Consider the following 27,451-nt stretch of genomic DNA (forward strand, 5'->3'; position numbering starts at 1 on the left):
ACGGTTGGACTCGATGATCTTAGAGGTCTTTTCCAACCTCAATGATTCTATGATTCTATGATTCTTCTATGATTAGAGCAAAAAAAAAAAGTAGAACATCCTCAGTGATTCAGGCTTTAACTTGCCTAATAACAGAAAAATAGTTATGTTTTTTTACTGAAAAATGAAGTGAAGTCACAGTGCTTCAAAAAATGAATGCAAATAGATCCATTGAGATTTAAACTGGCTATCTGGAAACAAAGAAGTCTAGATCGTGTTCTCAGCTGTTCAGTTCTACTTCGCCAAGGTCACTTAAAAAATAAAGCAACAAATTCAACCAACTGCCCATAGTAAGGAAATCCGCAAGAGCAGTACAACTCCTGCTTCATCTTTATTAAACATGTACCTAGCAGAAATAATAAGGATACACAAACTAGACAACTAACTATTCTCAGGGACACAAAGATTCCAGGTGTCCCTATACTAATAGGTCTTCCAGTATTAATAACTCATTTACTTAAATTTTTCCTTTTCCTTCCCATGAACCAGCTCCAACTATGGAGATTTCTACAGTTTCATATTTTATCCTTACTCTGTGGCTTTGGCGTTGAAATATTTACAAAAACATTTACAAACTGCAGCTTGTTATAGATAGGTGCACAAATATAAAAATTAAGTAAATGGGATCAATATAATCTTTAAGGGAATGGAAGACCTTGCTAATCTAAAACAACCCACCCCCGTGCCCATGCTCCCCCATGTCCCTCAAGCTGCTTAAAAGGCACAAGGCTGCATTCATCATGATGATTAGCCATCTCCAACAGAAGACGTGAGCAAATAACTGCCATTCTGCTGGCAAATGGTGCGAAGCTGTCAGGGAATTCATGGTGACCAAGGAAAAGGGCTCAGAGCACATGACAAGGAGGACTTCTTGAGAGCTTGTGATACACACCAGTCATAGCCATTCTTAGCTCTTTTCTATAATATTACCACCGTGGGGTTAGTGCATACGGCAGACGGTATTTTTCTGGTCAACTTCAGGAAGAGAAGGTGGGTTGTAGGTCAGTGATTATTGATTTCACATCAGTGCTCTTTATTTTGGAATACTACCCTTACCCTGCTTTATTGGTAAGACATCACAAATTCTGAGGATTTTAAAACACTTAAGAATCAGTATTTAAAAGAAGAAAGGGGGTTTCAACTCACTATAACACAATAAATATTATCGTACTTTTAACCAGCAAGTAAAGAGGTATCTTAATGATTTTAAATCAATGTACTCACCACTTTTTTAGCATCTATACTTTGTGACTCACTTGATTTCTGCTTTCCAAGGGTTTTCATGTAACTATGAACTTCTGAATCAAAACATTCAGCTCCATAAAATGCACTGCTCCAACCAGGACTACAGCTATGAAAGTCAGGTAGATTGGGAGACACAAGGTAGCTGTTTCCAGCTATCTTTATTATGGTCTCTTCCTCTGGCTCTCTATTTTCTTCTGTAAAGCCTGGACCAATACAACAGCCGTTGCTTTGTAAACATTGCCCCTTTTTTTCTATAGGGATAGTATTCTGCAGCCTCAATTCTTTTTTGAAATTATCCGAAGGTGACTCATCAAAATCCATTTCAGCTAATGATGTATTTATCATAGGCTCAGCCTTCACATCAAAGGTTGCTTCCCCTTCTCCTAAAGAGGGTGTACGGGGGGGAAAGAAATAATGGTCACGTGCTATGATGCATGCTTTGTTGAACTTAAACACTACACATACAAAATACAGTTATGAGACTACCTATGCCCTCTAACAGTAGTGTTAAATGCTTGTTTTGGGTCTGTGCTTTCTTTTTCTCAACTACATATTGTAAAATGATGAAGGTTAAAGACACTTCAGAACTATTAAGCTTTGGTCAATACGTTTCTGAAAATTACAAAAATGTTCTGCGCATATACAACAAACATTTAAACAAGGCATAGTGCAGAAGCTTTAAAACAAAAGTTAAGTACGTCAGACCTGTGCAAGCATTAGTAAAAAGCTTAGCTCTTGAGGTTTTTTCCATCCATAAGTCTTGAAGCTTTTATTCCATACATAGAGGGCAAGAATACTTGATACAGCCAAAGGGGACACAGATGTTAGACTTTCTACTCCTATAGGACTCACTCCCTTGAGCTATGATGGGACTTCTTTGCAGTTATTATGGTTACTACCAACCTTGAGGGACTGAGGTGACAGTCAAAGGTTGGTATGACGCTGACAGGAGCTTTTATGCCTGCCAGAAGTCTCCCTTTTCACTTGAACAACCCTCCAGGGCTTAGATATGCCACCCTGGAGTCAAATGGACCTAAATTACTGGTGCAAAGAAATCACATAGCCCATGGGAAAGTCTGGCTCTACATTTGCAATCATTCTGAGCCAAAATGGAAAATTGTAACATAGAATGACAGCAGTCAAGTGCAAACTTATAAATTTATGTTTTGCCATAAAAGTTAACAATGTAGGGGTATAAGCCATTCTGTAAAGAATACATGGTTTAACTTTGCTCAAAACAGAGAAGTAACCAAGTTTAAATGCTGAAACTTGGCTGAACTATCTTGAAAGAAAATGAAATACTGATACAACAGCAACCAAATACAACCTGTCCATGAATACACCAAGACGAGAAAGGGTAATGGTTTTGTTATAATAATGGGATTTAGCAGTCCCAGCTCAGTTTTGAGTTCAGTTACTGGAAGATGGAATATTTTGTAAACCTTCAATCACAAAGTATGCCAGGAAAAATGCAAAACGCACACTGAAGAAATACAAATAAACAATCCACTAATATAACCTCAATGACTGCCCTGAAACCGTGTCCTGTAACCAAGTCTGTGATCAAAAGGCAAACTTATCTTGATTAACAAATCATTTGACTCACTGTTCATTTTGCTATCTGTCTTTAAAAAGGCACTTCAGGGGATAGAATAGGGAAGTGGAGGAATTCCTGGGAGAGAGGTAAAAGACTATTCTTTTTTACCTGTTTGTGAAAACCCTTTTGATGAATAGTTAAAAATGCCCATTTAAATCCAAAAGCAATTCAGTTTCTAGATTTCTGTACAATTCCCGTCCCCAGAATTGTAAATAATTTTATTGACAATACCATTTTTTATTTTAATACCTTTTATTTATTTTACTGCCTAGCTTTGTTTTAATTGTGATAAGTGAACAAAGAAGGACCAGATCTGTTGCACAATCATCCTTCAATCAATCCTCAACTTCTTCAGTAACACCTAAGGAGTCACAAGCATTTTCTAAAGCTGTCCTCTCTGCCTAGCTAAGCTTGCTGTGTTGCATGGAGCTGACTCAGTATGATGATCCCCCTTCCCTCTCCCTACTTTAAAGCATGCCACTAGAACATCTACTGGATGAACACAAGAAAACCACATGTAGCAGTTAGGATTTTAGAAGTTTTTCAACAGACACATCTGTGTGAATAAAAGTTAGTAAAAGTAAATGAAACAGGCATCCCACTCTGTGACATTCGGTCATATGTAAGCTTCATATAAAAGACAACAGGTCCCCAAGGCATTGATAAAGTTCAGATTCACCGATAATGTTCATAAATGCTAAGGTGAGTGTTTTCCTGAAGACACACTCAAAGTGCTAACCTCTTAAAACATGTGTCATTGATAGATTCCTAGCACACACAAAGATCTAGAAACATGAAGTCCCTTCTCACCCTCTGTCTGATCACTGCTTGCCAAAAAGCTATCAGATTTCTTCAGATCTTGGAATACTGTGCCACACTTTGAATCAGCTGCCTCAGTTATGCTGAAAATACAAGAAGATTAGGAAAAATTAATGTTTCATATACTTTTACATTTAAATCGGTAAAACGAGATCTTACAAATGACTCTACCATGTATGTGAAAGGTTTCATAGCATTTATCTACCTCCTGAAGTTTGCATGTTCAGCTTTAGTTGTGATTTTACAAGAAAAAAAATGTTCAAATGGACATTAAAGCACACTGAGTAAGAGACAGAGATTTTCCTTTACAGCATTTGGCAAAATTCCAACAGAAGTATCAGAACACATACAAACAGAAGGCATAACTCCACGCATAACTTAGACTGCAAATTACTGTAAAGGGTTTTCCATTCAGGATTCAACCTCTGGATAACAGTCTAAGTCATCCCTAATAAGAATAATCATAATTTTAAGTCAAAGAAGGTAACAATTAAAAACTGCTATATTCTTTGTCTAAAGAACGTTAAGTAAGCAGTGTCTCAGAGATATTCTGAGGCAGTTCTTGCGTGTGATCTAAAAGCTAGACCTGTATTTTTATACTGGATAATAAATAATGATTTCCTTTTTACTACTGCTTTCAAAAACTTTACTTTGTAACAAAAGTTCATATGAAGAGGTCATCCTCTATATATCTCTGTAATTCAGCTGCAACAGCTCAAGTTTCTCCTACCACAACATTCAACTCTGGGGAATTAAGAGCCTAACCTCCAACCAGTTTTCAATGGCTCCTTAAAAATCCCAACCCAAATGGGAAATAGGCCAGCATGTCAGGGTCTGACATCTGGAGGTTGTAGTCTGTTCTCTCTGAAACTTGCTGTAGGGATAATATATCTTTTAACACTGAAGTTTTTCTAGACGGTATCTACCAAGCTTCTTTGTCAAAACTTCCAATTTGTAGTTCCAGACCACGACAGACAAAGAAAACATACATAACTTCCACATATAAATTGATTACTGTTTACAATAGCCTTTAGTAAGAAGCTTTTATAAGTGTGCTGCATTTGGAGGCTGCAATAAAACAAAAATGGTTTTTATTATTTTTCAGGTAAATACATCATTGAAGATGAAATAGTAAAAAAGAGAAATTAAGCTGGTGTTTTCTCACTTAACAGGCTACTTACAAAAGATTGCCAGGAAAAACATTGGGTCAAACTAAATCAGTTAAGTAAAACATTACTAGCAAAGCTAAATTAATTTCCTTGTTCTTAGGTGTGAATAGAACAAAAGGATGTATAAAGAACTAAACTCAAATAGAATAAGCAAACTGAACAGTAAGAACAATATATTTCACTTCTGATTGAACAGCGTCTTTCTAACAAGACTATGAAGTTCTCCATCGATGGATGAAAACAATATTGATCAGAATTAGGTCTCCATTATTCAGTTATCCTAAGATGGAGTTACAGACAAGCTCAATAGAAAATATTTTCTGCTAATCCATTAAGCACTATTTGCTATGGGGAAGGTCATGAAGTATCTAATAGGCTGGGAAATTAACAGTTGGCAGGAAACAAGTAAAGATACCCAAAGAGAAGCAGCATATTGGGGACACTGGGACATGGGACATTGGGACATGGTTTAGTGGGCATGGTGGTGTTGGGTTGATGGTTGGACTCGATGATCTTAGAGGTCTTTTCCAACCTTAATGATTCTATGATTCTATATCCTTTCCTGCTTCTAGGAGGTAGGGAGAAAAACATTAAATTGAACTGTAAGAAGAAAAAAGTTCAAAAACACTTACCATAAATGTGAAGGTCTTTCTCCATTTACTACCTGATAGAGATTCTCCAGTAATTTTTCATCCCAGTAGAGGTCACAGAACTTCTCACAAATTGTATCAGAGAACATACCAAACTTAATTTCCTTTAAGTTTAAAATGAAGTTACCTTGTTTAAAAAAAGAAACAAACAAAGAGAAAAAAGACATTACTAACAATAATCTTACACATCAATGATAATTATATACAGAAGAAAATGTACATACCCATATCAAAAACTTCAACTCCATTCTCTAGATAGCCATCAAATGCAAACTCCTCTTGTATAAGATGAACCACTTTCTGTAGTAAAGTGTCACTTGTGCTGTTCTGCTGGGGCAGGACTTCAACATCAAAGAAATGAGAATTGTCTTGATTCACTGAGGTACATGGTGTGTGTTCTTGTTCAGTGAAAATACTGTCTACACTGGTACCACACTCAATTTCTTGGCAGTTGGTTTGAATACCTGGTTTACTTTTATCAAACGTGTTCTGTGTACTAGTAGTCTCACAGTTTTGCACTTTGCAAAGGGAGGCATCATTTTCTGCTTGTGTGCTCATTTTATAACTTGCAATAGTACTTGAAAGTAGCACTGGCAAACTATGATAGCAATCATAAGCAATTCTTGAACGAAGAGGTTTATTTGGTATTTGCTCTGATACAGCTAAATGTATTGGCACAAATGTCAAAACTCTTTTCTCTGAGTCCTGTTTGAGAATGATGTTATTTATATGAAGAAAATTAGGAGATGTAGGGCAAGCTAAGGAGCTTGAAGGAACTTCAGCTAAAATGCTCTTTTCCTGTAGAATATGTGAGGAATCAGATGGTGATGGTAACATAACTATAGAAGTAAATGCATTGCCTGACTTTTGCTCTTCTGAAGATACCTGGGATGAGTGGCCTGGAACTTGTAAATCACACTCGGCTATTTCAGGTGCAGTTTCAACAACATCTGTGTCCTCAGTACCATAGCTTTTAGAGTCTTCTATATATCCTGATTTGTTGTGGTTGTTGCGTTTTTCTTTTCTTGTTCCTTTCTGGAATTGCTCAGAAACTGGTGTGTGAACCTCTCTGAAAAGGAACAAAGAATTTTTTTGAGGACAGTTCCAGTAGATTTAACAATGAAGTCTGAAGTTTAACTTATTCTGCTTTAGGATATACTAACTTTGTTAGATGTGCATTTTGTTGCAGAATAATAGGCTTAAAGTGAGTTGCAGGAGAGGTGAATGCAACCGGCAATGTAGCTTTCTCACAATTTAGAGAAATCTGGCATGGTACTGGTCCTTTAACTGCTACAAGTTTACTTTCACTGTTAATAGGCACAAATCCTAAAAACAAAAACACAGTTAGAAAGATTAACAATATGTAAAATATAAATGCAAGGTAAATAACAATCAATTTAGATAAAAAAAATAATTGTGTACCTGACTGAGAAAATCTTACATGGAGAACTGATCTAGAGAATATTAAAACAAAGTAAACATGTCAGAGTCTGACTGCTTACCTAGACTTGACTCTGAAGGGTCCATTTCATGGCTTTCATTTTTAAATTCAAAAGCAACATGATCTTGAGAAGAGATTACTTCTTCCTCAACAGCCTAACAATAAAAATTAAAGTCCAAACTAAATTTATTAGCATTTTCTTTTTTAAAATTCTGCTCAGAACATTACTACCAACCCAATATAAACCTAGAGTTTTAGGATTTTCAATTTCTCTAACCTGCAAAGCAGCAACCTAGTCATGCCGAGGTGGAGAATTAAAACAAATGACACACAAAACTCTAAGGACCGATAGAACTGTTTGGAAATCTTGATAACCCTCTGTTTCAAATCAGAACTTTTAGGTAATCAAAGTTTTGAACAAAGTCAGTTCCATGGATTGACTGAACACTGCGTCAATTACATATTAACGTCTTTTGTTCTGATAAGAGGGGTGGCAAATGAAAGAGAGATTATGAAATTAAGTCACTGGTTCTTCTTACTTCTGAGCTCTCACCCATGCAGATTGTGGAGTCAGGGCACCAAAATCTGGGGAGTGACCACTCCAACAGCAAGAACGAGAAAAAAGCAATACTTAAAGACTACTTGAAAACTTTAAAAAGAAGAGAACAAACTTAACTATACTTGCAGGGGCCAAAAATCTTACTGGAATACGATTTACAGAATTAATTGAAAAAACGTAGAGAATTAAAAAAGGTGGCTCTTACCTTAAAGACAGATTTATTCAACAATGCCAAAATATTTTTGCTGTTTATACCTTGTTCAAGTAAATAACGATCGCATGTCTAAAAAAAAAATTTTGAAAAATCATAATTTTCAGTCAGTACATAAGTTTTCATGAAGTGAGGTATTCTTGGACAAGGACAAAGTCAAGATAGTCAATTAGAAGTAATCTGAGTTTAAGAAGTCTTATGAATCTATTCAGAGTACCTTACTGACAGTTTCAATATAAATTAAAAACCCACCCCTCCGTGTCCCTAGGGAGGTAACTTTAAAAACAAACCCCAAAGTGACTGGTTATCATTTAATTAGATATCAGTCTATTACCAAAAATAAATTAGTATTTTGATATTCAGATCACTAAAATGAGACTTTAGACATAACTAAATTTCACATAAAATTGCCTAAATCTAGTAACCTTAATTGCATCAGCTAGAGAAGGTCTTTCTTCAGGGTTTTTTCTTGCCATATCCAGAAGAAGTTTTTTTAATTTTCTTGGCAATGCTAGTTTGTGACTTGGTGGAACAGTGTATTTTGCAGCCATCCACAGAACTGCAGCAACACCATAAACGCAAACCTATTGGTATAACGTAAGAGACAGGAAAGATGTAAAGAGACTAAAACAAGCTTCCACTTCAAAATCAATTCCAGCAAATTATCCCAAAATTCCCCTCATTCCCTGCAAAGAGGAGCTTCCAAACTACAGATCACATTTGGCTTTTGAAGATGCTGATGAAAATCCCAGCCCATTTCAAAAACTAGCTGTTATGCACGCAGGGCCAATAACAGTAGCTAATTTTCTACTGTTAGAGCAACAGACATAATTTGTCTTATGCTTTGTCTAGGAAAATTATTCAGGAAAAACAGTGTTTTTAGAACCATTTTGAAGAATTCCTTCCTCATGTAAAAACTTAGATTGCTCCAAGCCTTAGAGTCCTACCATAAAATCTGGCCAGCCACAATTTACTTAAAAAAGGTCATGATAATTCAGGAAGTAAATGGCACACAGTAATTACAAGCTACCCAGTACAAGTCATATTTTACAGAGATTACACTTATCAGAAGAACGAGGTACTGCATATTTATTTTAGCAATTATTGTGCTACCTGCAGCTAGCCCAATTGAAGTTGCCATGATGAGGGACCTTGAAAAGTACTCGATCTTCACAAGCTTACTTGTTTTATTTGAAGAATTACAATTTTCAGACAGAGCCAGATTTAGTATACTTAATGCTTAGTTTACATATGTTAGCATGTACTACAAATGCAATTTTGACCAAGTTAAAGCACCATGCTTCTTCACATTGCCTCTGAAAGGTATTAAAAAGGCTCAAGGGACAGAAACCTAAGCACAGTACTAAATAATGTGGTCCTATAAAACAATGTTTTCTAGCACTCTTCTGAGCAAAGTGAACAGCAATGAACACAATGTAACAAGGAAGTTCACTGTAAAGAAAATAACCTGTGAACCATTTGAACTGTTGAACAAAAGCTACTAATAGGTACAAAAATATCTGAAATAGGAGAAAGCAGCTCCACCAAAACAAAAAAATTTTCTTGCCCTTAGGCTCAGGATTCCAAGACGTCAATGGGATCACAATTTTAACCTAAATTTATTTATTTAGGAAAAATTTGCCATCCAATCTAGCATATCCTTCAAAAACGTTCCTTTTACTGAGGTAGTACAGTTATTGTGACTGGCACTACACAGTCTTGATTCCCATACCATAATTCTAACTAAACGTTCATAACAACCAAAAAGTTAAACAAATATCAGGAAAAAGCCAAAAAACAGGTCAGCCTATTCTATATATAATGTTGTAGAAAAACAAGGAAAAAGAGATTACTTCAGATTTTCCAAAGAAAAAGCAAAAAGACTTTAGGATTATTAATTTCTACTCTATGGTGAAACTGCTGTATTATATTTCAGGGTTAGTTTAAGTTTCTGAAGCCTTTGAAAAACCCGCACGTTGGATCAAAGCAATTTAAGAAGAAAGAGCAACTTTAAAGAAGATGACGTATAAACATTTTCTAGTTACAGGTAATTTTACAGAAAGTCAAACTCTGTCTTTAGTAGATTTTTAATGAAGGGTTTTTTTTTTTTCTGATTCATGACTATTATGTCTAATTTTAAAGGACTCACGTGGTACAAGGTACATATTAGCTAACCTCTTTTCTTCTTACATAATAGGAAGGTCCGTAAATTCTGTTTTCCCCACTCCTAAGATCACTGTGGTACAGTATGCAATTCAGATGCAGTTGCAGTGCAGACAAATACTCACCCGCTATTTATTAACATTTTTATCACCTTTGGTCTGAAAGCTCCTTATGGCTTATACCTATAGCAAAAAGCTCTAGGAAAACTGTATTGGTAAGAGACATAATTCATAGTGCTCCCATAGTAAAAGTACGCTGATAGTGATATTTTTACCCAATCTTCCAAATAAGATTAATGTTTGGGCTTTAGCCTACACAGTCTAAATTACTGACCTTAATGTGACCTCCAGAACATGAAAACATGACTTCAAAGTCTGTCTTATTGCTAGCAAACTGAAAATAATTAAGCCTTATGGAAAACTATTGAATAACAGATTTTTGGCAGTTACTCCAACAATTTTGAAAGGCAAAATTATTTTTTCAAAGCAACTAATTTTATGGGAGATCAATATATTAAAAACCACAGATAACAAAGAAATATTGGGAGAAATGAGAAACATTATCAGAATCTTAGAAGAGTTTAGCTTTCTTCTTCAAGCAGCAGAGGAATACCAACTGTCCTTTGATAAAATGCATAGCAACCTACATAACCTACCACATTACCTTCTCAGTATTCACATCCTCCTCTTCAATTTCAGGAGCTAAATAAAATATATCACAAGATTCTAAATGAGAAAAGAAACCAGAAAGAAAAGATAAGATATTTTCTTTCTTCTCCACTTCCCCCCAAAAGAAATAAAAGCAGAGCACGCAAGGTATTAGTTTACCTTCAGCTTTTGGAGCAGCAAAGAGGATACTTCCATGGCAGTCAATCAGCACGGAGTCCAAACATAAGACCACTGCAAAACAAGCCACAAAAGGGCAAGGCATAATGAATATCTGTTCTTGTAACTATTTGACACTAATAAAAATACATTAAATAATTTAAAAAATAATTTGCAACGTCAGCAATTACCCTACGATAAATGATGCTTTAAACAACACTAATGCTAGAACAGACACCACCCAATAAAGAGACAGTAGATGCGTAATCACCCAAAGCAATTCCTGCAGAACAAAGATAACAAAGTAAAACAAAATGGGACTGCAATAAGTAAAAGGGCTTTGAATACCAGAAGTTTATTCTCTTTATACCCAGCATTGAAAAGGAAGGCCAAGAAAGGAACAAAACAAAAAAAGAAATACGACAGCTTGATGTACTCCAGTCTTCCCACAAGGTACCAATAAAAGACAGTCGATTTATCTTAAGCATTTAATCTCTCCTCTCTTCCCTCCTCCAACGCCACCAAAATACAGGGTCATTATCTGGAGACAGCTGAGACATTATGTGGCCAGATCCAGAACTCCTCTAGGTGGGATAGGATACAGAGTTCAGTTTTGCACAAATAGTTATAATCACACACACTCTCCCACTGAAGAAGTGTTAGGCAGATTAGTATTTGCAAGGCCCTGAAATTTTCCATATTTAGGAAAGAAATAACTGACTTCTAAAACTATTGTAAATGATCTGAGGTCTTCAGGAACTTAATGTTAAGGTCATGAGATCATGTTATATAAATTCAATGATGAAAAACTTGTGGTAAGACTGTGTTTATCTGTTTGATATCTTCAAAGCACACCGTGATTTAACATGTTTCAATATAATAAGCCAATTGGCTAGCAATGTAGTCCTGCCTTTGTAGACTACCATCAAATACGTTGTTTTCTTAATAAAAAGAGAGTACTAGGAGGATAGATTCTTACATTAAATTAAATAAGAGGTTAAAACATTAAATTTATTAATTATTAAATAAAATATTAAAGACATCTAAGAGTAAAACAAATATTAATTTATTATTAAATAACAAATTGAAGAGGTCTAAGAGAGAAAAATAAAGTAAGGAAAAAAAAGGCAATCATCCTTTTGCTTTTGTAGTTACCTGTACAAAACACATCTAAAGCCATTAAATTGTTCACTATGCTTAATGTAAATAAAGGCTTGCCTACTACCTTCAATAATATTTAAGCTGGACCTGAACTATGTGTCTTGAAAAGCAAAGCTTTCCTGAACAGGAACCTTTACTAGTTATTTCTGCAGAGGCAGCTCCCCTGAGAGCTCTTCATGCTCACTATCTTTGCTTCTCAAGAGTTAACGCCTCTGGTCCTGAATCTGCAACACAGTTCACACAAACCAGATCTCAACGAGCTCAGTACAACATGAGAATTCTCACCTGGGTTCTCCAAAGCGCCGGTGAACAACATGTAAGCAACATCCTCTGATAAGAGGAGAGGAAATCAGTAAAGTCTCAATGGAGGGTACAAACAACTTTTGTAGCAGGATTGAATTAAAAAATACATGAAGAGGCTAGCTTTGGAATATGTTTTCTTACCCACAAAATTTCTGCTTAGGATAATCAAGGAAGGATTTGGAGGAAAAGGCTAAGTGAATAAATAATAAATAATCCAGCTGTTCCACATTTCATATATTTAGCTATGACTCATCAGCTACCAATCTTACTCTACCAGTGTTAAGACAAAGGATATTTTAACAAACACTTTATATGGTATCAGCTTCACCTTTAATAAGTTAATATTATTCAAAAAGAATACCAAGAGAATTTTATGTGTGTGTGCGGGCACTGAAGTAGTAACACCACTGTAAGTCATTCCACAATGCACAATTACTCTCAGAACAGGTAGAGAATCCTCTGGCAGAAATATTCTAAATCTGAAAACAATATTCAACTTCAAGGTAGCTTTAGTTGTCAAATACAGAATTTTAAGTAAGGTCTCTTCCATTTAGTGGTTTGTATCATTATGTCCACTTTTACAGGCTACATAAGGTTCAGATCACAACTCAGTCTTTAGTATTTTGAAGACTTATGCATTCTGGGTACATGTAAGTATGGTAACAGAGGCTGGCTAGGCATATTAAATTAGAATCTGAGACATTATGTGCAGTTGTTTGAAACTTTCACAAACATTAGGAACATGCTATGAGGCTGAAATAATCCTTCCATGGCAAAGTATATCAAATACTTAGTTTTAAGGGTAACATTGCTTAAAGTACTCAGAAATCTCCATTTATTTTTTAACAGTTTTATATCATAAAAGATAAAATAGCTGAAGCTGAAAACCAAAAGAGAAGCAGTAAGTTTTCTGTACCTTACTATCCAATTGTTTATATTCAGTTACAGACTTCAAACTCATCCCTGTCCAAACCCTCAAAAGCAGGCTTTTTAAATCAAGAAAAAGGAAAGGCAGGGTGGTGGTGGTGGTGGGAACCTCTGCTCTGTTTATCAGAACTGCTACAGATTTATTATTAGTATAAGCTAAACCAACATTCAGAATGCCTATGGAAATTTAGGATGGTCTTCTCCCAAGTCACATACAACATATTCCAATTCTGTCAAAGGACAGTTCCCCGTTCCTCTCTCAGAAGTTGATTTCTGATAATTATTCTATAAACTGAAGCATAGGGAATGCGGAAGGAGTAATGCCATGACAAGACCCTGGGCGCTTTAAACTGACAAAGCCCTGTATTGTCAAAGATACGTCAGGAATCATTTGTCACAAAGAAATCCAGGCAAGAGAGGAAATTTTATGTTTACATATATATAAAAATTCTTTCCTCCTGATTTCAAGATACAAGTCCCAAGTACTTTTCTTAAAAGTCACAGTACAGTTTCTCCGTCCCCAAAATGTCTAAACGCAAAATTTGTTTCGCTGCTTGAAGTCATAAAGATGTTTCCCCTGCAAAAGCCAGAATAAAGCCAAAAACTCAGAATAAAGAGAAGACGTTCTTCTATATATGGAAGAAAACTCCAAATTGAGTAAAAATTCTAAGTCACAATTTAAGACAGTGAAGTTAGTTAGAAATATTGCCTATTATTTTTTCTGTACACAAAATGAAAGTCAAGGTATTTTGCATCAACAGAATAAAGAAAACATTAATACAGTGAACATAAATAACTAAGCAAATATTTTAAGATAATTAAGACTATACCTGGATAATTTATGCAAGTCTGCAGAGTACATAAACACTCGTGACATAATGCCCAGAGTTCATAGTCTTTCAGAGGTTTACCATACCAGGACAACAGGAGTTTTAGAGAGATCCACTGAAAAAAAGAGTGAGGATGCAGAAAGTTATTAAAAATTATGACAAATCAAAAAGGTTTACTGATGCAATGAAAAAATAAATCCTAATACACATACAACACACTCACCGAAAAAGCATTAAGAAAAGGTATTTATTGCATTTGCCAGTAATGAACTAATAATTATTGAAAAAGCACTGCACAGTTAGCTGTTTAGATGAACAAGTAGTTTCTTAATTGCATAACAGAAGTGTAATTCAAGTGAGATTTCAGCAAGAATAGAAATGTTTCAAGAAAAGTGAGCTGTTTGGAAGCTCTTTCTTATCATACTAAGGAAAGACTCTTTTAGAACGTCAAAGATGACACATAATCATAGGGACACCACCTAGACTTAAAAACAAAAATCCAAGTGATCACCACCACCAACAAAAAAAAAATCCCACATTCCAATCCTGATTTACACTGACAGTTGCATTACAAGTCTTACCTTAAAGATTTCATCAACATTTCTTGTTCTTCCGTGAAAGACGTTAACAATATTGACAGAATTAATGACAGGTTTACTTGAAGTCCAAGCATGTTGTTCTGTTTTTAATCACTGGCTGCTCAATTTGTAATAACAGCATTTGTTTTTCTGGCTATCAATTTAACTTTTGATACCCAGCATAATACCTTAATGTGATAAAGATACTGCTCCATGGAAACTTACTGTTCTTCAGAGAATCCATGTTTTACATTTTGACTTTTTTTTTTTTTTTTTTTTTTTAATATAAGAACTTGACATTGATAGTACTGCACAGACACCTTCCCAATCAAGCTGTGCTAATAGAAGAGCTTATCACTACTAGTGGCTCTTGACATCAGCTGGACTTTACGATCTCCATTCGTCTACCAAAGGAACAGTAAAAAATTCACCGTAGGCAGAAACCTCTGGGTTAGAGCAGACCCATCCAACTATTTTAAAAAACAGCACAGCACACTTTCTGTTGCATATGCAGCCCTAAGATAGTAAACTATCTCTAAATGTCAACTTTAGGCCATGCTGGGGAAAAGAACTACCAGAAGCAATTCAGGATTAACTCTGGAAAACAAACAAAACAAAACTGGAGCACAGGAGACAGAAACAAAAATTAAAACCTCTGAACTGTTCCGCTGTTTTTAGACACCTTTATATCCCAATCAACGTTTGTAAAATCTAAATAGACTAAGGGTCTCTCTCACACACAATGGTAGTGCACCATTACGTTTGACAAATCAGTCTCTGCACTGTCATTTACTGCAGTCAATTTTTCATGATCCTGGCTACGAAACACCCTTCAGTGAGGCACTACTTGGATATTATCATAAAATATGTAATGAACAGACTCCTGCATTAACTTTCATCAAGATCAACAAACAGAAATAGCTTCCTTGTGATCTATGGGGAGGAGAAAAAGAACCACATTGATTTCCGTAGCTGAAACTTTGTTGATAGTTTAATTTTTACCAGAAGACCTTCTCAAGTAACATAATCCTTTGGGCTTGTCCTGTTTAAATATTCCTTGAAAGTGAACCAGAAAAACTATGAATTTTTAAACAAGATGTGCCAGCAAACACACCTTTTGATTTACTTAAAATGTTTTATATTCTGCCTACTACCAACACACATAAAAATGAATTTGGTGCATTTATTCTCCTATCCTCCATTGTGGCAGATCACAAAAATTAGTAACTTCAGCGTAGACAGATTTGAAGCTAGGTAATAAGGTTAAGCTTCATTCTCAAATTTTGCTATCACCAGCATCCCGGAGTGCAAAATTCTTACATCAATGTGTTCCTTCATTATATCTAGAAAAGTAAGCTCTTGAACTGTCTGATAAAAAAAAACTTCAGTTACACAGCTGGAAGGAAGAGGTCAGATAGTCAAAAGAATGAATTAGTCTAGAGAACATTCAAAATAGAGCTTCATACTGTTTGATTACTACCCCTGATCAGTGCTGCGTTCCCCCCTCCATAGCATCCTGGTTCTCACATGCCTCAAATGTCTTTGCTCACAGACACTTTACAATGAAAGAAGCAGCCGAATCTTCAAATTTACCCTGCACAGCTGACACGAATGGAGAGAAATCAAAAGAGAAATTCCACAGACTGACTAGAACATTAAGAAGGTTTTGGGATTTGGGAATATTTTTGTTGTAAGTACACACCACTGCCACATGTTTCTCCCTAAGGGAATCCCCCCTCTTGAAGTTTACGTCCCTAGAGGCTCTAAAAGCTGCAGCGGAGAAAGATGGACTTCCTCTATCGCATATACAAATCACCTCTCACTTCAGGAGGTGACGAATGGCTAGCAAGGGGAAGAAGAATCTCTCACTAAACTGGAGACTGAAGTTAGTTGTACAGCAGAAAGCTGAAAGGTATTTCTCATCACTTCTGGGATATCCAAGCTCTCTAGAGGAAGAAAGAAATGACAAAGAGATTTAAGCACAGCAGGAAAACAGGAAAAAACCCTAAGAGCAGAAGCAAAAGTTTATGATAAGAAAGAAGAAAGTGTCAATGACAGATAACAAAATAGAGGATGAAAAGGCACCAGAAACTGAAATTCTGTTTCAGAAGAAAAAAGGATGCAGGAAAAGCAAATCTTAGCAGAAGTGAGAACCACTGCCATCCACAGGATGGCCAAACTAACCTGAGCCAGGAAAAAAAAGGGTGCAGTCTGGTTACAGGTTGGTGAACTTTATTTAAATGTATACCCTCATTGTTTCTCTCTGGCAAGCATCCTAAAGAAAGGTTAAATGTCAAATATTAATATTACTAGCTAGTATTCACATGCTAGATGTTCTCCTGTGATACTAATAACTGACTGCATTGCTATTGTCTTTTAGTATAATTCAAGTCTCTCCCCACCTTGATATATCAAAAGATTATTTTTATTCCTGAAAAGAATACCTGAGGTGGTCATTCTCCTAGTGTCCTAATTATTCCAAATGCTCACCTTCCTATACCAGAAACACAGAATTCTGGGAAGACTTCATCTGAAGACTGAGGGTTCATACCTGCCGGGGACTTGTTCTTCTAACATCTTGTAAAAGTTATCATGTACCTTGACTATATCGGATAAGACATGTTTCATCACACATTTACATCTGTGATGAAAAACATATGCAGTCTGGTTGAAATAATTTCCAAAGGAAAAACAATACACTTCTTAACCTAACATTATAAGGCAATTTTTATTTAAGCCTCAAAGCAGGTATTTTACGCAATGCACATTCAAACTCCACTGAGCCTGTTTATGTTTTGGTAAACATTTAAGTGTAAAACTCCCTTATTTAGGCATCTGTCTCAGGTTTGGTTGTTTTGTTTTGTTTTTTAACATGCAAGTGTCCAATTCATAGCTTTTCATTTCCTACAACTTCAAAAAAACCCAAAACAACCACCAAGAAGAAAAAATCTGAAGTGCTGGAAAACAGACAATTAAATTTTTTAGTCAAACCACCTGTAGCATGCGTTGTTTCTTAACTATCTATTCAGACACTTTAGCAAAGCAAGCTCAAAACAACTGTTCAGCATCCATAAGGCCTCAAGTCCACTTCATTTAAAGCATTAACATTAATATTGGTATAAAACATTTATTATCACCAGTGAAATTGCACCAAAGAGCAAACAAAATTATAATCCAGTGTCTCTTCCTGAAATTTTTTCTTCTGTGCTCTAAACCAGACCTTTTCATAACAGAGATTATATAACCCAGTTTTTAAAATAAGAAAATGTTTTTCACTGCACAGAAATTTTGACAGAAAATATGAAAAAGCCACATGACTGATTATTGCCTATAGCTACATACTGGTGACATTTTGTTTTATGCCAAAAAGATTGCATTTTAAACCTCACTTGTTGAAAAAGTGATGTTTTTTCTTCAGTGCTGCAAAGATCATTTAACAGATCTTTTATTTCATTGTTGGTACCAGAATTGTAAAACCAAACTTTTCAAAGCATTCAGACTATGCCAACGTACTATATTTTATGAACTCAATGCTGGCATGTTTTAAACAGCCAAAGCAAGCAAGATTTTCATTATTCTTTTCCTAGTAAGTACTATTCTGGGAATAGACAACTTTTCTTTCCTTCAAGTGTTATTTCCCCAGTGTTCAAGTGTCATTCTCTAGCTACATGGCTTTTCACTTCTCTCATGCTTGACTGGGTATGAATGACCAACAGAAGACAAATGTGTATATGCCAGGTTCCCGTTAACCCTTCCCATGTAAAGGCCACAGCATTTGAATCACAGAGAAACATTTAAAAGCATTAGAGATGAGACACACCTGATTGGAATGAAATTGGTTAGAGAAATAAAAGATCCCCACTCAAACTTGAAGTGAAAAATATTTATTTATGGCATGCAAAACTATAAAAATTACTAGGAAAACCCTCACAAGATACATTGCAGTAGCCAGACAAAAGCAAGCAAGTATTTTTAGTAATGCTTACTAGCAGTAAAGCACACAACATTAAGAAGCAGTGTTGCGGTATTAGAAAAATATTGTCCACTGGAGAAGTATTATTGACAGGTAAGAAAAACTGTCTGTTCTCCAGAGTAGACAAGGTTGATCTTCAACCGGATGGGACTGGTATTGCACTTTCTCTAAAGAACAAGAAATATTTAAAGAGATGCTAGAGATACTATTCTAAAAGCTCTATTTGCTGCAATCACGCTTATCCGTTATAGAAAATTAGTGAAAGAGCAGCGCTGTAAATCTTCTGAGGTGTCTTCCATTTAGCCCAGAAGATAGAAATCACATTAGTTGGGGCTTCACACTTTTTGTGCCTTTGCAGTTAATGAACAAACTCTCAGACTCAAGTTTTAGCTTCTTAAAAAAAACCCAAACATTTTTAGGTATTTGGTAAAATTCTGGCACAGGAAAATGAAAGGGAACTTGAAAGTGTACAGGGACATCAGTTGCAACTTTTTCACATAAGGGATAGCACAGTATGGCTTTATTTTTGCCATTGTCAGGAGGTAAGACAGAGGCAGAAACTGCTGTGTTTCAGAAGCCTGAGGAATAAAATGTATTTTCCAGAAGAGGAAAAAGAAGCTGAACACATTAACAGCCCGCCCTCTCCCCGTTCTCTGATAAGACTTATAATAGAGTCTGCCATACAGTTCAATGACTACTGAAAATTAATGACCCTCCTTCAAAAAATAAACAAAGATTACCAGGCTAGAAGCTCAGCATTTCAGGGAACAGACAGCCATTTCAGAAACCTAGGTGTTGCTCACAGATGTTGATATATTTAAGTGCTTTTTTTCTCCCTACAGCAGTTAAATAATCAGAGTTCTTTTTTTTTTTTTTTACGACCAACTTAGAATTTTAACACGCTCTAAAGAGCATAATATTTTTATGTGGCAGAACCTGAACATTTGCTGGAATTGATTATTAAAAAAAGAATATACAGCATGAGTCTATCAAACTTTTCTTCTACTGAAAGCACAGCTATAAAACTCTGGTTTCATAGACAACAACCACCTCGCTGTCTTCATTTCAGATCATATGTATTACAACACTGCTTATTAGGGTAACTGGAATAATAGTTACATTTTCTAATTCACTGTGATTGTCCTGTGAATTCAGTGGGAGCAGGATAACCTCACTTATACTAAGAGCCTACTTATTTGGGAGAATGAAATTCTGTTCAGGCTGAAAGAACACTTTATTTAAATTGATGATGAAATATTTGAAGAAAAAGAGGATTTCAAAAGAATGGCAGAATAACCTGAAAACATATTTTGGTTTACTTTTCTGTGTGCCAATCTCAAGTGCTGTTGCAGGAAAAGCAAACAGGACTTTGTTACAGCTTTTAAATCGTACAAGAATTTTGGGAAACTGTAATTCTGAGGAAGATTATTTTCGTGAAAGTATCTTCATGTACTCAGACTTAAACTGTTGTCCTGATAATCCAGTAAGGACAGAATATGGGTCTTATTTCAACAGATTTTTTCCTCCTTAAAGTAGAACTCCTAACGATACACTCAATTTATGTTCTTAAGCGATGGCAACTTATTCACCACACCTCTCTAGTTAACACGGAGGCTTAAGTAAGCCTACTTCCACCTCAAGGCAAGTGACTTAAGTGTGGTACCTTTATTTCTTTAAATGAAAAAAAAAATCCCCAAACTTAACAAAAAACCCAAAAACCCCAACAAACCAGCTGCAGTGGTTTTATAGTGGTCTGATGGCCTTATCTTAGCCACCCTCTCCATGATAAGTAACATGCAAATTAATTCCTAGGTTTATACAGTTTAGCATTAAAAAAATAAAGCCTCTACTCAGAAAAAAAAAAAAAAGAGATTTGCACACAGGATGAAAGACAGTTGTTTCTGTTGCTTGAATACTAAGACATACCTAGATTTCTGTATACTCACAAGCTTTCTCACAAGAAGTCAGTGACTGAAATTGTTAGAAATACAAGCACATCTACCAACTGAAGCAAGTTCATGTAAATCCAGAGTGACAAATGACATAGCAAAAGCAGATGACTTTGGAATTATTATAAATCTGATTATTTCGCGCTCTCTTCTGAATATGTAAGGTTGCATAGTCCAGAGCAGGAAGGGGGAAAAAAAAAAAAAAAGGGATGTGTCTACAATAAATGGATCTTTTCCCAGAGTCTGAAGAATGAACCTGCAGGATTTAAAAACTAAATGAAGGACTCAATATGCATACAACGAGTAACTCCCTCAGAGAGGAAAACCATGCCATGTGGTACTTATCCATATTTACTATCCTCCTGCACTATGAATTTAATAAGTGCACATTATTGAGGGGAGAAGAGACAGGGAAGGGAAAAAAGCATTGAGAACAGAATCTTCATTGTTGCATTAATTTTTTTAGCTATGATGAACCAAAGGATCTTTACACACTTGACAGTCCTAGGTTACTACTCCAGTGGAGGTGTTTGGGCAAGGTGAAAAGAGGGATGGATGGAGACTGAAAATGACCCTAGCTGCCACTGCATGGGATGGCTGGAAGACTGGCTATTAGGCAAGGAGAACAAGGTTGAGTTGTCAACTAGACAAGTAAGGAAAAAACCCAACATCTTCACCTAAGCACAATTTCTGGAAATGAAATGTGTGAAGTTTGTGCTGCTCATTTTTATCAAGTCACAGCAAGGCTGGAGAAGCATCAGCCATCCTGCATTTTTAGCCAGCAGCTCTCCTATCACATGGATTGTTTACATCTCTTTGAGTGTGGCACAAGAGAAAACCATCTAGTCAGAGACCAAACTTGTCCACCCTGAAAATATGTAATTTGAGCAGAGAAGAGACCATACTACACTATCTATCAACAAATTCTAGTAGACTAATATCAGCTCTCCCTCTTCTTATTTGGCTATTTATATAGATGAAATGCTTGAGACAACAAATCCATCATATTGTGCACATATTTGAATTCTATCATGAAATATACATAACAAACACAGAGGCAATAATTTAAGAACACAGAACAGATACAGCATATGTACAACTTTCAAAAACTTAAATGCACATGTAGATTTAAAAAAAAAGTGGATTCTTTTCACCTCCTGAAGCGGATAGGATATTGCCATTGATTTCAATGAGGTCAGGTTTACAGTCAGGAACTCTGCAATTTTTATAAGCACCTGGGAGGCCCACTGCAAGGTAGTGAACTTTATGCATTGACAGTAATGTAAAGAGTTAAAAATCTACATATGTTTTGGTAATGTTCTCTTACAAATGTAATCAACTATTAAGTATGCTGCTCTAACACACTAGCGAGAATACTCCATTTGTAAAAAAAAAAATTTAAATGAAAGTTGATTTTGCAATAGCATAAATTTCACTGTAGCACTCTATTTTTAAAGAGGAAAAAAGGATCACCATGTTTCCAGTATTAACTCTTTAAGTGTGCAGACTGGCAAAATTCGATTTTCCAGGATGCTAAAGGGGGCGAGGGGGGGAAGCAATCACACAGTATTTAAGCCATTTCATCTCCACATAAGTGACTACAGCAACTGTATAATGAAGACTTTATTTTTACTACCTGCTCATTACTTTTGATTTCTGACCCTCTGCCTCCACAAAGATTATCTTCATTATTGTTTGCGCTCATCGCACCGTTGCTTAATTCTGGAGACCTAATCAGGTTTGATCCGTATCTGTTCCCACTGGGTTTTGTCGTTAACACTGGAACCATCTTGTTAAAATGTGGTAAAGAATTTTCATTTGACCCTTGAAAAGTTTCAGAAGAATCTTCCAATGCCATGTAATTGTCTAGCGTTTTTGCTCCAGCAATTAATCGATTCGGGCCTTTTAGCATACCAGCTGTGTTTGGCATTTCAGAGGTAGCATCAGAACAGTCTTCTTTGTGATCGGATGAAACAAAACCTATCTTTTTAGCATTAATAAGTGACATATGTTCTTCTAGATTCATGCCAGACACCTGTGTGCATACACACGGAGCTTCTAAATGAAGATCATTAACCTGGTGATTCTTTGGTTCTATTTTTGGTGGACTAAGAGCAAATGAATTAAGATTTCCCTTTGAAAAAGCAACCTCATTATTATTGTCTAGAGGTAGTGACTCTTGTGTTAGCAAGTGATTTTTCCTAGCCAGTGATCCACTGTTGGTTACAGGAGTAAAAAAGTTGTTTGTATCTGCAGGTTCAAGTGGTAGCTTTGGAAAGGTTTTAATTTTTCTCAAAGAACCTTTCTTAAAAATGCTATCTCTCTCCAGGTCAATAACACATGATTTTACATCCAAAGCAACACTAGCAAAACTGTCAGTATGCACTGCATGTTTGTCCTCTTCTTTGCTCTTTGTAGCTTGAGTTGTAAGTTGAGAATGTTGAGTTTTCTCATTATCCAGATCAATTTGCATTTCCTTTAAACCACTTTCTATGCCAGTCACCGTAGTAACTACAGAAGAGTCCTTATGACAGGTAGCTGTCACATCTTCCACTGCAGACGAATCACCTGTTATGTTGTTTTTCTCATTTGAATATAATTTAGATCCCAAACTTCTCTGACACATTCTTCCCTTCCACATGTTATCACAGACATCTAGATGCAAAAAACAGATGCTTATATTAAATGTGTATTTAAACCTCCTAATCTTTCTTAGTAAATCTTTATATTGCTTTTTCTGCCACTGCTGTTATTTATCTTCAGTATGTTACAAAAATTAACTATTTCCGGACAAGTCACTTTTAATCATAAAGTGTACTCTGAATACAGTAATTATGTTCATTAAGAGTTGTATGGCCCCTGCTCCCCACCCCCAATCCACAAATATTTCATAATTACTTTTTGATCCCTAGAAAGGAACCTGTAACAGGAAAGTACACAAACATAGTATTTTAAAAATCATTAGATATGTCAGGCAATCTGAAATTCTAAAGTTCTTAGATTTTACATTTTAAGGTTACCTTGAGAAGCACCAAATGATTCAATTGAAAGAACCCTTCTTCCAACAGCAGACAGGCTTCGACAAATATTACTTGATGAAGCAATCTTCAGTTTTTCTTCACATAATGACAAAATGCTCTAGAGAAAATTAGTGTTAAATACTTATTTAATAATGAACAGATTTGTGAATTTTGACTAAAGTGAATCATGTTAACTCACAGTATATCTGAATTTATACGATGCTACATTGGAGGTCTTTGTTGCACTGTTCATTATACTGTGTGTTTCTATTGCGTGGATAAATTAATTTCTTATTTTTTACCATGGGCTATCATGAAATCATTTAATACAGTTCAAGTTCTAGCCTACAGTTAGAACACTAAGAACAACCAATAAAAATTACTAATCTTCAATGTTATCCTTTATGAATAACATACTGAAAACGTAAAAAGCTGGAGTGTGGATTATTTTTTTAAACAGCCATTGATTCCCTTGAATTGAGTGACAGGATGATGAATGGTTTTATTACCGAAATTACATTAAAAGTAAATCCTGACTTTTAAAAATTTCAAAATACAAATATCTAGAAAGCACTATTCCCAATTAGAGAAAACAATCATTATCAGATCACAAGAAGAAACAGTATTATACGTCTCTAATCTGCAGCGTGAGCACCATTTGATGGCATTAGCACTGGTCTCACACACAATTAACTACAGACATTCACACATTTAAAAACCTGTCACCATGGGCAGGAAGTAGAAGAGGGCGGCCTCTCCAAATGCATCCCACTGTTTCGTCAGTAACTGTTCCTAGATAAACACTGATGAGACCTCATACAGCTCTGAGGAGCTGCTCTTACTTCCCCATTAACCTGCTCAACTGCTCTTCTGCTGTTGTGAGTGGAAGGAAGAAAATGGCTCTGTTGGTTCACATATCAGATTGAGGAAGGACAAGAAAAAGAAAGACAGGTGTCCAGCCGTGCTGGAGTCTAGTGAAAAGCCTAGAAAAGTCTATGGGTTTTCCTTCCATATAGCTCCCCCCACTCCTTTCCACCCAAGAAAGGGCACAGTGGAAAAGGAAGGGAAAAAGAGAACAGATAGTCACAAAGCTACATTCATATATCATCCTAGACCAGCCTTGACCCACTCTATTTTTGGGCTGATGTAAGTAGTCAGTAATAGCTTTCAGGGATTATAGACCAATTGGAGATGATAGGGAGTGCTATACAATCCCTTTCCTGACTATGCTCGAAAGTAAACAAATAGAAATACAGGAGTTGATCAAGTAGGCTCTATGTCAGGAATGGTCTCCTGCCTGGGCAGTCCTCAACCAGGGAGCCAATATTATTTGCTTTATAAAAATGAATCTATTTCATTCTTTGGTTGCAGCACTCTTTCTGCAAAGTATTGATTACAGGTGCTATACCATTTAGAATATACACTATCAGCTCGGGGGGGGGAAGAACAGAAAAGTAGATAGCACTATTATGAAGTAGAAGAACTGAAGCCAAGAAAAGTCATATTTGGACAACTGTTATTCTCTGGCTACAGTCTGAAAGTCTGCAAAAACAATGCATTAAAGGTAAACTTTCATACATCAATGTCAAATAACACTGTATTAGGTAACCAACTTTTAGAATGTAAATTCTCTGAAAACATCTTGAAAACTCCTATATATCTTCAAATTCTTTCTAAAAATTAAAGGTAAAATAAGAGGCTAAATGGAATAAAATACAAAAATAATTAAGATATCTAATCAAATACTACTAAGCATTTATATATTTACGGAAAAACTAGTTAGTAGTAATGCTTTGAACAACACTGCTTTGAACATGCCAAGGAACAGACGTTTCCTGGGGCATGGCTCCCTCCATCCCCTTCTTAAATGCAATCCAAACATCATTTGAGGCACCATATGAATTTCACAGCATAATGCCTGTGCTCTTGCTTCTAATGACTCACTCTCTTTGCAAACTAAACATTAAATGGGAAGAAACAGTTAATGAGAAAATTTAGATCCACAAGTGTATTCACCCAACCTTCTTAAAAATCAAAACACCGTAAAACATTTACATCTGCTTTTCAGGTTGTATCTCCATTAGAGTAGGAAGAAAGAAGAATTTCTGCTGAGTCTGGGAAAACCTCAGCTTTCTTGCAAAATCTAGGCATATTACATATAAAGACCATCTCTCTATTAATGAGCACACATACAGAAATATTTTTGTCACTTTTTTAAAACAGAAAATTATGTAGGGCTGTTTTACCTCAATATCTGGCCTATTTTCAGGATTCTCTTCTTGCATTTGTTCCAGTAGAGTATGCAGATCTTGCCCAAATTCTGATTCTGTCTCAGGTTCTACTATATATTCTATTGCTGCTTTCAACGTTGCACCCAAAGAATAGATATGTGCCTGCATGAAGTTTAATAAAAAAAGGCATTAAACATGCTACCAATTCCCTCTCTCCTGCCAAAAAAAAGCTCTGAGATCACAAGGGATACAGCTTACATTGTTTTCATTTTTAACTTACAAGGTAACAGTTTACTGGAAAGGTGGTTTAATTTAAACCAGAGGAACAAAACAGGCTTCAGTCCTGCTTTGGGGGATACGCTTGTTGCAAAGAAAGAGAAATAACCCTGTGGGGTCCAGCTAGAACCTTTTTTCTTCCTCACCAGTAATCAGTATTACAATTGTTCATCGGCTACAGTTAAATATAAAAGTCAGCCCCCTGTGTGTGTGCAGGTAATATTTAAGTTAGAAGCATGCTGGGAGATTAAAGTGGCATTCCTTTTAGCAGGGGGAAAAAAAAAAATTAGTTTGACAAAAAACTTCATATATAGCAGTATTTTATAAGTGCTATCAAGCATAAAGAAAGCAAGCAAAAACAATACAGCCTAATATCACTTGCCTCTGAAGACACTTTTGAAAGGATTTTAAGAAATACTCCACGTTTGCCACCTCTGCTTTTCTTAAAGCCCACAACCTTGTGATGAGCTCCAATAAAAATGGAGGTGAGCCAACAACTTTCTTCAGTCTAGTGCTAATGCATTAGATTTGCCATACAACACAGCTACCTCTTAATTTTAGAAGTTTTCTGCTTCTTAAAAAAAAAAGACCTTTTCAGATCTGCTTTAGTAGTAATGGTAATTTATCCATGATGGCTTGTATTTTATTTTTATGTTCCATTCAGAGAACACAATTCAGTAAAATTTATAACCAAGACTATAAGTGCAAGTTTGTGTAATCATTTCAATGGTGATGCAGTACAGCCAGCAATTCAAGTGTACTGAACACTGCCCTCTCAGGTTTACAAATACATACATAAATAAAAGAATGACCAGATTTGTACATTAAATCTGGTTGTACTAATGCATTTGCTATATGCATTACTATTTTTCACCCTACAGAGAAGACTGACTCTATGGTGAAGAGTCATTTCCTCCCTCCGCCCCCCCAACTTTTCTCATTAAGGCGTATTATTGTCTCTAAATTGTATGAAGGGGAGGTGACTTGTTCCGCAGGTATGCATATATATTTACTTTTTAGTGAGGCAGGGCACCTCCATGAAGGGGAGTGCAACACTGCCTCCTTAGGAAGCTCTGTGTGTGTGAGCATGTAGCTTGGACAGTTCCACTTCTCCCCCTTCCTCCGTGCCCCCGCAAACAAAGAAAGCATAAACTAGTGCTGACTGCTGGATCTAAAGTCTTAATTTACCCTTGGGACACATCAAAATTAGGACAAAGGTCAGAAAAACAAACCACGTCATCTGATCTAAAAAGAAGAGATCAAAAACTTTTTTTGCAAAGCAGTAATTTCAGTCTCGAGTTCTACACTATTATACAACTTCACCATTAAGCAGAAGAGGTAACTGAAGACTTATTTTTCTTTTGAGAATCTCAGAGGAACTCAGACAGGAGCTGTTACAATTTTTATTTTGATGTAGCAGAAGAATGAACGCCGTTCATCCATTCCAAGAGTACGAGTTACTTACACAAACACCCCCCACCCCCCC

General features: G+C 35.9%; 1 protein-coding gene across 1 annotated transcript in view; it reads right to left on the bottom strand.

Moving 5' to 3' along the window:
* Positions 1 to 27,451, bottom strand: part of KNDC1 (kinase non-catalytic C-lobe domain containing 1) — a 103,729-nt gene that overhangs the window by 14,817 nt on the left and 61,461 nt on the right. The window contains exons 5-18 of the mRNA XM_009278031.1: positions 25,705 to 25,851; positions 23,459 to 23,576; positions 22,075 to 23,093; positions 13,939 to 14,053; positions 10,721 to 10,792; positions 10,557 to 10,618; positions 8,156 to 8,314; positions 7,725 to 7,802; positions 7,022 to 7,115; positions 6,683 to 6,845; positions 5,744 to 6,588; positions 5,502 to 5,646; positions 3,692 to 3,783; positions 1,264 to 1,667 (exon numbers count right to left, since the gene is read on the bottom strand). Coding sequence (XP_009276306.1) covers positions 1,264 to 1,667; positions 3,692 to 3,783; positions 5,502 to 5,646; positions 5,744 to 6,588; positions 6,683 to 6,845; positions 7,022 to 7,115; positions 7,725 to 7,802; positions 8,156 to 8,314; positions 10,557 to 10,618; positions 10,721 to 10,792; positions 13,939 to 14,053; positions 22,075 to 23,093; positions 23,459 to 23,576; positions 25,705 to 25,851 — 3,513 coding nt within the window. The remainder of the gene's footprint in view (positions 1 to 1,263; positions 1,668 to 3,691; positions 3,784 to 5,501; positions 5,647 to 5,743; positions 6,589 to 6,682; positions 6,846 to 7,021; positions 7,116 to 7,724; positions 7,803 to 8,155; positions 8,315 to 10,556; positions 10,619 to 10,720; positions 10,793 to 13,938; positions 14,054 to 22,074; positions 23,094 to 23,458; positions 23,577 to 25,704; positions 25,852 to 27,451) is intronic.

The sequence above is a fragment of the Aptenodytes forsteri genome, unplaced genomic scaffold (genome assembly GCF_000699145.1).
Source record: "Aptenodytes forsteri isolate BGI_AS27 unplaced genomic scaffold, ASM69914v1 Scaffold15, whole genome shotgun sequence".
In the NCBI taxonomy this organism is placed as follows: Eukaryota; Metazoa; Chordata; class Aves; order Sphenisciformes; family Spheniscidae; genus Aptenodytes; species Aptenodytes forsteri.